A 10,159-nucleotide genomic window follows, 5' to 3' on the forward strand; every position below is an offset into this window, starting at 1 on the left:
ATGCGGGGGGCAGGGCGGATGAGGGGGGCGGGCCTCTGGTATGGGGCTGGGGTGGAGGCGGTGGTTGGTGCGGGGGCTCCCTGAGGGGAAAGCGCCCTTGTGTAGGAGGTTCCCCTGGGGACTGGTGTCCTCTGCCTGCTCCAGCAGCCCCCAGGAATAGGGTGGACATGCAGACTGAGGAATGGCTCCAGGGCTCAGAGTTTCAGAGACCAGTCTCTGGCCAGTTCTCTGCCCGCCTGTGTCCAGGGTCCCCTGATGCCCTGCAGGCTGGGACCTGCCCAATTCAGAGGGTCTCCCGGGGACTGTCTGGCCCCCACTGCACCCGTGCCAGGGCCTCACCTCCACCCTCCAAGCGTTCCCCCCACCCTCAGTGAGCAAGGGACCATGACAAGGACAGTGCTCCGGCCAGTGTCCAAGGGTCCAGTGAGCACGCACTGCGGGCCCCTCCTCTGGAACAGGCCCTGAGGGTCTGAGACGCAGCCCACTGGGGCTGGGGGTGTAGACTCAGACCCCCAACTTTGAGACGTTCTTACCTCTGAGCCTTTGGAGGCAGAGCTTTGGTCAGAAGCTTCGAATGTCTGTTCAGGGAGGATTCTCCAGAGAGACAACCAGAGGAGACCCATTTGCCCTTGAATATTTCACCCCCTCCGTCTTCTCGGGTCTGTCTCAGGAGACTGTGGGGTCCTATTTGGGGGCAGGCCGGCAGGCTGGAAACCCAGGCGGGAGCTGCTGGTCCCGAGACGGACCCCTCCTCCCTCGTGGGCTGGAGGAGGCCTCCACACCGCCGAGGGCAGCTCGGTGCTACCACGGCAGGCGTGAACTCGGCATGGCTACAAACACCCTGTGACATCTCGGTGAGTGTTCGACTACCAGGGGCTGCGGCCTTGCCAGGTGACACAAAGCCAACTGCCGCCGTGGCTGCCTTGGTTTGCTTTTTTACTTGAAGACTTGAGTCTGTCTGGATTCTGATCTGTGGCTGAGGCAGAGACACAGCCCCGACCCCTGACCACAGAGCCGACCAGGCAGATGGGGTGGGGCCGGAGCCCACTTGACTGGCCCCCGGGAGGGGCTGCTCGCCGGCCCAGCCACCCGCCTACCCCTCGGGCAGCTGTGAGGTGCGGGGCAGGGAAGGGCCAAAGGCACAGAGGGGACAGCAGCTGTGGTCGGTTCAGCCGGAAACGGTCCCTTTAACGAAGACCAGGAGAGCTCTACTGCTTAGACTTAAGGGAAACTTTATTTACTCTTCCTAAAGCAGCCTAGTTTAAAAACGAGTTGAGGTTAACAGAGAAGAAAAACCCAGACAGGCAGACACACACACAGACAGACGGGGGGACGGCACAGGTCGGCGCTGCCACATCAGATTCTCTCACAGACAGACACACAGACAGACGGGGGGACGGCACAGGTCGGCGCTGCCGCATCAGATTCTCTCCATCTTGGAAATTAGGTCGTCACAGATTCTGGTCAGTTCGTCGTTTTCTTTAGTCTGAAGGACGAGAATCAAATCTCTATGTCTGCCAGCGCTCGGAGCTTCTAGAACCAGGAGGGCTGCTCTTCCCCCACTCCGCCTGGACCCGTGGGTCCCCTGTGCCCACCTTCTGCTCGACGACCTTCTCCAGCGAGTGGACGCGCATCTGCTCCTTCCTCAGGCCTGCCTGCAGTGCCAGGGCCTCCGCTTGGGCCTTGCTCCGGACCTGGGTGATCTCCTCGTTCGCCCTGGAGCGGCAGAGCGGCTGGGCTGAGCCCACGGGGGCCCCGGCGCCTCCCGAGGGAGCCTCCTGCGCCCTCCCGGCCGACACTCACAGCTGGAGCTTCTCCTCTGCGTGGGCCTTCAGCGCCTGGTACCTCTGGCCCTCCTTCTCGATCCTGCCTACGCAACCCTCTAGGCACTTCTTTAGAGACGCTTCGTTCTGGGGGGACGAGCACACGCTGGGCCCTGAGCTGACGGCCCGGGCTCTCTGGGTCACTCGCAGGGCAGCAGTGGGCTAGGCTACAGCGGAGGAACTCTTCCCTTTTCCTTCCGGAGACGGCCAGCACTCACACAGCCCCAGGCCTCCTCTCATCCCGCGGCTCAGGAGGCCTCCGCATGCGGGGCCTCACCCCCCGCCCCCGAGGGGACCCTGCCTGGCACACAAGAGCCCTATGTCCAGGCACCTGGGGGGAAGCAGGCCGGGCCCCAGGTCCACGGAACAGCCCCTGCCCTCCTGCCCCCCAGCCCTGTGCTCTGGGGGCCGGGTCTCCTGCTGCCCCAGGAGGGAGAGCAGCGGCAGGGAACATCTGGACACAGCAGTCCCTGTGCAGGCCACACAGGGACAGCCTCGCGGGCACTCATGTCCGGCAGTAGGCGACAAAGCCGAGAGTTGAGAGTGCAGGGAGGAGGGTTGGAGCCTGGGGCCCACACCCCCGGGGGGGCCTCCTTTCTTCCCAGACTCAACACCAAGGCTCAGCTCACCCCCACTTCCTGCAGTGCCCCCAGCCTCTCCCCATCACTGCTCGTCACGCTGCCCCACTGGCAACAATGCTGACCCCGCCGTCCCCGGGGCCTCTCACCGGCCGGGCACCCACCGTGCGGTAGCCTTCGATCACTTCCTTCTGTTTCTCAAACCGCTTGAAGAGGTCGGAGAACGACTTCTCCGTGGAGTGCAGGTCTGCAGTCAGCTGGTCTCTGTCCCTCAGAACCTTCTGGATCTCGGCTTTGGCAAGTTCCTTCTGTTTCTGAGCCTCCTCTTAAAGGAAGACCAGCACCCGGAATCAGCAGGCGGCCAGCAGGTGGCGCCACAGACGACCAGCGCCAGGAGGGCCCCCTGGGGCGCTGACCAGCCCTCCTCTCGGGACCTTCCAGGGCAGGACCTGGGGGCCCCAAGTGCCCCGAAAACAGCGGTTTCCTCAACACCAGCTCCACCCGGACGCCGAGGGAGCGGACAACGAACCCAGGGCCTGACTGAAGAGCCCAGGCCACACCTACCCCACGTTCAGGGCCTCCAGCCCCAGCCCGGACACACCCGGTGCCCAGCACCCACTGGAGGGACCCAATCTGTTCACTGCCACAGCCCTGGATGCCAACTCGGGGCCCGGCCAACCTGAGGGCTGATAAGCACCCGGGGCCTGGCACCCCCCAGCCTCCCTGACTGCCAGCTGCCCCAGCCCAGGGACTCACCCATCGCCTGGTACACGGTCCCCTCAAACGCATCCATGATTTTCCTGTGGGAGGGGAGCGGAAAGCAGACGCCGTGAGCCCCGAGAGCGCGTCGCGGGGCCCTGGGCAGCCAGTGCGCAGACTCACCCCATCTCCAGGATCTTTTCCTGCAGCGCCGTGCACCTGACCCTGAGCGCCTCGTTCTCCTTCTGTGTCGCCCCAACCTGTGCAGACCGCACACCCGAGTTGGCGCCAGTGTCCTCCCGTACTGGGGTCTCCTGCCGCACTCGGCAGACGTCGCAGTGCTGGGGGGTTGGCGTGCGGTGGGTGCGCGGGTGGGACACCTCCCGACACAGGCGGGGCGGTAGAGCAGCGTGTGGGGGAGAGCCCTGCGGCAGAGAGGACACCGCCCGAAGACGGCGGGCAGGGCCCAGGAGCTGCTGGGCCCAGTGCAGCCCGGCGCACAGGCCTCCCTGAGAGGGGACCAGCCGGACGCCACCCAGGGCATCACCAAAGCAGCAAGGGGGCTTGGGGGCCGCTACCCGCTGGGCAGCTCAGAGCAGACACCCAGACCCTCGCTTGCAAATAGGTTCTGCAAGACACTGGGTGGAAACGCAGGACACTCAGCTGCCTGGGCGCCTGGCTCGGGGGTCGGTGAGTGGCCGCCTGCGATCCTGCCTGCACGGTGTGAGCAAAAGGCCAGCGCACAGAGCTGCCACCCCCGCTCCCCGAGGCTCTTCAGAGCAGCCTGCAGGCGCCACGCCCAGGGCTGCAGCCAGCAGGTGGGGGCCGCTCGCTGGGCACCTCCCCTCACCCCCCCTTGCCCTCACCGCAGTGTCCAGGTCCTTCTGGCTGTACTGCAGCACATCCACAATGGGCCCCACGGGCAGCAGCGGAGCCCTGGGTCCAAGGTCACAAGGAGCTGGGCCGAGCGTCTGCAGGGCGACAGAGACCAGCTGGGCCACAAGCTCCCCTGGCACTCCTCTCTGCCCCATCGGCTCCCCAGATGGCACAGTGCAGCCCCCCTCCGCCCAACGGACCCTTTAAGCCTTCAGATCCACAGCACGTGAAAGCCGGGCCATTAGAACAGGTGTCTCTTTACACCACAGAGTGGACAAACCACTTACGGGAACGTCCGGGGCTCCTGCGAAGTCCAGGTCCAGCAGCTGGGCCTCCGGGGGGCTTCCCGAGGAATGCGCGTCTGTGCCCCGTGCACTGAGACCAAAAGAGAACACGCATGCTGTCTGCGTGCGTAGGGGTCGGCTCAGACTCTCCCCCAGGGCCACGGGGTCAATATTCGGGACACGTGGGCCATGTGGCCCATCAGGCTGCCCACCTCTGCTGTCGGAGGGGCTGCACGGGCACAGAAGAGCACAGACCCGCTTATAAACTTGTTTACGAGCTCGGCCAGGGCAGCTGGGGCCCGGCCACTGTCTCTGCCCCCCTCCCTGCGGCAGGGCACTCCCATCGTCACATGGCCTGCGTGGATCGGATTCCCGCCCGCCCCAGCGCACCTGCTGGGCTCCGGGGCCACAGGCGCCAGCCCCCGGGGGCTGTCCTGCAGGAGCGGGTCAAACTTAAGGTACAAGGACTGCTTCCTCAGGGCCGACTCCTTAAACTGCAGGGAAGAAAACAGGGTCACCGGTGCCCCCGACACGACAGCCTCCATGCCCCGCCCCACGTCCCACCCGGGAGCCGCCCTGACCCGAGTGGCCTGCGGGGCAGAGCAGCGGAAGCAGCCGGGCTGCCCGCCACGTCTGCTCAGACGTGGACACCGATCGCGGTTGAGGAATCGCGGCCCGGGGCTGTTCTAGAAAGAGCCCCTTTTGAGACTGGCACTTGAGGAAAGGCCGCCGCGAAGGCGCCGGGAACTTACCGAGGATGCCCCGAACTGCTCCAGGTAATCCACCTCGGCCCCCGTGCCTAGAACTGAAAGGGAGGTGCCAGCTGCCAGCCGCATCCCACGGGCCCGGGTGTGCGGGGGACACTGAGGCCAGCTCGGCACCCCGTCGCCAGCACTCGGGCTGTGCACTCGGAGCGGCACCCCTCCCCGTCCACCCTTGACTGATGGCCCTTTGCCATAGGGCGGGGTTGCTCAGGACGCTTGGGGCTGGATGGTTCCGTGGGGCCGTGCCGTGTTGCGCAGGGTGTTGACAGCACCCCCAGGGGCGTGACAACCAAAAGTGTCCCCTGGGGTCCAAATCGCCCTGGTTGAGAACCACTGTGTAGAACCACACTGAAAGAGTCCTTTAATTTCTGATAATACGACCTTTGCTTAAAAAACCTAAGGGTAACTCACACCATAGACAAAAATTAACTCAAAATGGATCAAAGACCTAAATCTATGAGCTAAAACCATAAAGTTCTTAGAAGGGAACAGGAGGGCAAATCTCCATGACACTGGATTTGGCAAAATGATTTCTCAGAATTGACACCAAAAGCACAAGCAGCAACAAAATGGATTGGGCTGGAAGGTTAACATTTGTGCTTCCAAGGACACCAACGAGAAAGTGAAGAGAGGGACTTCCCTGGTGGTCCAGTGGTTAAGCATCTGCCTGCAGGGGACGTGGGTTCGATCCCTGGTTGGGGAACTAGGATCCCACATGCCGCGGAGCAACTAAGCCCGTGTGCCACTACAGAGCCCGGGTGCCCTCATGAAGATCCTGAGTACCGCAACTAAGACCCGATGAGCCAAATGAAGAAAGAAAGAAAGAATTTTTGGGAATCATGTGCCCAAAGGAGAATTCTTACCTAGATTATACAAGAAATCTTTACAACTCAATAAAAAAAAAAAAACTAAATTAAAAAACCGGCAAAGGATCCGAGCAGATGCTTCTCCAAAGAAGAGACATGAAAGGTCAATGTCAGTCAGCAAGGAAACAGACCCAAACACGCCGAGACTGCACTGCACGCCCACCGGGACAGTGGGGTGCAGACCTGGACCCTCAAACGATGCGGGGGCAGAGTAGAGGGTGCGGACCCCGTGCGGAACAGCTGGACAGCTCCTCAAACAGTTATACAGTGTTACCACGTCCCCTTCAGGGTACGTCTGCCCCAACATATGCTCACACAAAACGTGTACGTGAGTGTTCCCAGCAGCCTCGTTCATACGAGCCAAAGAGTGGAAACCAACTGGTAAAAGAAACAAGATGCGGTCTATCCACACGGAGGATATTACTCAGCCATAAAAGGAAGTCCTCACACAATGTGACACAAGGGACTTGGAAACGTCACAGGATACAAATCCCAAGTCACGTGTCTCCAGGGTCCCTGGCCGGGGAGCAGGCTGCCCCAGTGGAGCTGATCCACGGTTCCTGGTCCCGCCCGCACAGGGAGGACTCCACAACGGCTCTGCCACACAGAAACCCTACACTCCTCTCCTGCCTTCTCTAGGCCTGGGGGTTTTAAGTAACCAAAACTGAGATCCTGGCACGCTGCCTCCTGTCCTATAAAGCGCCTCAGTTGGAAGTCCTCACTGAAGGCAGCTCAGACCCGCGACTCTTCCACCCCCTCATCCTGGGTGCGTGACGGGCAGGGCTTCTCCTTTTATCTCTACAGGGTCTCATTTCAAACAGCACTTCGATTCAGCAAGTGCCCGCTGCCTCCTGTGTCTGTATCTGTACCGCCTGGGTCAGTCAGGTTTGCTGCCTGTTTTTCTAAGTTGGCCTAAAATATATATTTTTTTAATATCACAGATATTAGTCCTGTTCTCCTAAAAATGCCCATAGTCTGATAAACCAGAAGTTTCCATGTGAATCACTAAAGTCAGGGGACGGCGCTGCCTGCAGAATGACCGCCTGTGGGTGCCACGGAACACGGTTCTAGCATCCTGGCCTCGAGGATGGGTGAATGACGTACCCTCGGCGGGGTCCCAGAAGTGCTCCCCGCTCAGGCTCAGTCCGGGCTCCGGCCCCCGGGGGGGTGCGGGTGTGGGGTCAGTGGGCACGGTTGGCGGCTTGCTGCCTGGGCTGCTGGTTGGAGCTGATGCCCCCGAAGCGTCTGCGGTCCCCTCCTGGAAGGGAGGTCGGGGTCACCGCAGGGGCTCATCAAGATGAGTGGGCGTGGGTGGAGCGGGGGAAGCAGCGTGTCCCACCCCCCCAGCCCCGGGCACCACCGGCCTGCCTCTGCCCCGTGACAACCCACAGGTGTGGCAACAGCATGAGGACGCCCGCCCACACCCGTACCTCGCCCGCCGCTTCTGCGGTCCCTGCCGAGGTCTGCGCCCCCAGTGTGTCATCCGCCGAGGCCAAGAGCACCTGCCTAAAGAGATGGGGTCAGCAGGGCCTGCGCCCCACACCTCCCCCCGTCCCGCACCAAGCTGCCACCAACCCCCCACCCCCAGGAGCCAGGCTCGAGGCCCAGCCGGGTGGCCACGCAAAGCCATCCCCCGACCTCACCTGCAAGAACATCGCTCCTCAGAAGCAGACAAGGCACTCTGAGGTCATTTCAACTCAAGAAAAAGCAAACCACAAGGATCCATTTATCCTTTTTACCAGGAAACTGCAACAGCAGCCGGTGCTGGATGGCTGGGCACACCCTTGGCCACTGAGCGGCGTCCCCGGGGAGTGGGGACAGGCCTGAGGCGGGGCTCACGCCGGGAGACGGCTCCCCCGAGCTGCGCTGCGGGAATCCTGGGGCTCTCGGCTAGGTATCTTGCTAGACCTTCCGGATGCATCACAGGGAACGCATCTCAGACAGCGTGGGCACCCCCTCCCCGCTATTCCCGAAGAGCTGTGGCAGCTGCCCTGGGGCCCCTGCTCAGGGCCGCAGGTGGCATCTCTGGTCTCGCACCCACCACTGCCACCCCGTGCTCACCGGCTTGGAGACAAGGCCTCTGTGGCCGGCCCGCTCTTGGGGTGCTCTGGGGGCCGGGCCTCTCCATCACCTCCGGTGGGGTTACGGTCTGGGTCGTCCAGCTTGTCCCGGTCCAGGCTGTTGGACCCGCAGGGAGGGGGATCGGGACCCTCGCCCGCCTCCACGAGGGCCTTTTCCTCCTTTTCCTGCCTCGCCTCTGGTCTCCTCAAGGGAGGTCTGAGAGCCGGGGTCTTCCCTCGTTTCCTCAGTGGGGGTGGCCTTTTGATGGTGGCATCAGAGAAGTCAAATTCCAGCCTTATGGGCTCACTCCTCAAAGAGTTGGCCGTTTGGCCTTCGGCTTCCTCCTTCTGAGGACTGGGGAATGTGGGGCCTCCAGCCTCCACGGGGCCAGCTGGGGCCTCGCTAGGCAGGTCCACGAGGGGCTCTGCTCCGCGGGCTCCGCCGGGGTGGGTACCAGAAGCTGAAGCGGCCCCAGTAGAGGGCGCAGGGACCCCGCTCGAGTTTTCTCCTGTGGCTCTCAGCGGGTCCTCTGTTCTGTCCTGGGATGCCATCCCGGGAGGGTCTTCTAGAATTGTAGAGGTAGAGGCAGCACTTTCCTCTAAGGAATGAGGATGGATGTGTTCTTCCTGGGTGGTCTCATGGCTGCCTGACGTTTGTCCTGGAGATGCCTCTGGGTTTTCAACACTTTCGGGCATCTGAGAAGAGCTTGCAGGATCCAGGCAGGCCTGGGGAGCCAAGGAGGGCCCGCTGCAATGCCTGTCGTCAGAGGCTGGTCTCATGTCCTCTGAAGGGGGGTTGGCATCGGCCACTGCTGGTTTCTGGAGAATTCCATTGGTCGTTCTAGTGTCTGTTTCCTTGGTGAACTGTTGGCTTTTTAGAAAGACGTAGTTAACACTAAAGAACCAGTTAGGTTTTCAGTTAGATTTTAGTCTACGTGAAAACATTAGCTAAATACAGGAAAAAAAAAGAGCATTTGGTCAACTCTCTCCTCAAGATTAACCTTCACAAGTACGTTCCCACAAGTCAGTGCTGGTGGGCCACCTAGAGACACAGGTGACTGAGAGAGAGGAGGAACCTGACTGACAACAGCCAAGGTTGAGGTCCTCCATGCCAGCCTATTTTCCCCTCTTGCTTGGGGACCACCAGCTACGCGGCCAGGGACAGTCAGGGCACACCAGGGTCAGGCTTCCCGCTGGAGAGAGAAAGGCCAGGTCAAGGACTCTGGCAGCCCCAGCCCCTGGGTCCTCCTGGCCCCTCCACGCCCCTGCTCTGTGGCTGGAGCAGCTCAGACCCAGGGGCCAGGAGGCAGCGTCTGAACAGCTGGGTTTGGCTTCACAAGGAGCAGGGCCCAGCCCCCGGGTCCTCCTGGCCCCTCCCACGCCCCTGCTCTGTGGCTGGAGCAGCTCAGACCTGGGGGCCAGGAGGCAGTGTCTGAACGGCTGGGTTTCCCTTCCCTCCTGGGGATTGTTACAAAAGAACAGTATTTGAGTCACTCTAATCTCACTCAGTTGAATCTCTAAATGAAAACTAAAAAATTGAAGTTGAAAAGTAGCAAGGAAACCTGGGGAGAGGGGGAGATTCTGGTTTGAGGAGTTTCCAGCCACAGGGAGATACTCGGCCCAAGGACATTTCAATGGAGCGAGGTGAAGAGTACATTAGTGACCTTTTGCTTTTATACCTTTCTCTGCACATCTGAAATCCGTTTAAAAGAAAAAGCAAGTTTTAAACAGTTTAAGTCAGCAAAAGTCAGAATGAAATGTGCCAGCGAGGCCCCTTCCCACTCTGGATGCAGAGGGTCCCTGGGGGCGCCAGCCAGGTTAATTCAGCCTCATCTGGGGGTAAAGAGCCACCGCCAGGGTCCTCGTCTCCAGACAGAGGCAGGAAAAGCCTTGGCATTCACACTGTCGACCACCTCACGCAAGCCAACCACCTAATGGCAGGCGAGGCTGCAAAGAAGCTTCTGCTGGTTAAAGTCAAGTGTTTCAAATCTGACTTGTCAGGCCACACGTGTTCTGGTCAGATTACACAACAGACGGGTTCCTCTGCCTTTAGCAGTAAGAGCTATCTGTAAGCTTTCTCCAGGGCTTGCTGCTGAGGACAGGAGACAGACCTGCAAGCAGGAGACCCCAGTGGAATGCTAAAAAAGAAGCAGGGCTTCCCTGGTGGCGCAGTGCTTGAGAGTCCGCCTGCCGATGCAGGAGACGCGGG

At 61.2% G+C, this 10,159-nt stretch overlaps 1 protein-coding gene across 1 annotated transcript in view; it reads right to left on the reverse strand.

Annotated features, from left to right (window-relative positions):
- Positions 1 to 1,420: 1,420 nt before the first annotated feature.
- Positions 1,421 to 10,159, reverse strand: part of TACC3 (transforming acidic coiled-coil containing protein 3) — a 10,744-nt gene continuing 2,005 nt past the window's right edge. Inside the window, exons 3-15 of the mRNA XM_007467878.1 lie at positions 7,952 to 8,821; positions 7,321 to 7,396; positions 6,995 to 7,148; positions 5,013 to 5,065; positions 4,651 to 4,754; positions 4,264 to 4,351; positions 3,967 to 4,071; positions 3,284 to 3,360; positions 3,158 to 3,201; positions 2,566 to 2,726; positions 1,804 to 1,910; positions 1,596 to 1,716; positions 1,421 to 1,486 (exon numbers count right to left, since the gene is read on the reverse strand). Of these exons, the coding sequence (XP_007467940.1) occupies positions 1,421 to 1,486; positions 1,596 to 1,716; positions 1,804 to 1,910; positions 2,566 to 2,726; positions 3,158 to 3,201; positions 3,284 to 3,360; positions 3,967 to 4,071; positions 4,264 to 4,351; positions 4,651 to 4,754; positions 5,013 to 5,065; positions 6,995 to 7,148; positions 7,321 to 7,396; positions 7,952 to 8,821 (2,026 nt within the window). The remainder of the gene's footprint in view (positions 1,487 to 1,595; positions 1,717 to 1,803; positions 1,911 to 2,565; positions 2,727 to 3,157; positions 3,202 to 3,283; positions 3,361 to 3,966; positions 4,072 to 4,263; positions 4,352 to 4,650; positions 4,755 to 5,012; positions 5,066 to 6,994; positions 7,149 to 7,320; positions 7,397 to 7,951; positions 8,822 to 10,159) is intronic.

Source organism: Lipotes vexillifer, unplaced genomic scaffold (genome assembly GCF_000442215.2).
Source record: "Lipotes vexillifer unplaced genomic scaffold, Lipotes_vexillifer_v1.1 scaffold966, whole genome shotgun sequence".
Lineage (NCBI taxonomy): Eukaryota > Metazoa > Chordata > Mammalia > Artiodactyla > Lipotidae > Lipotes > Lipotes vexillifer.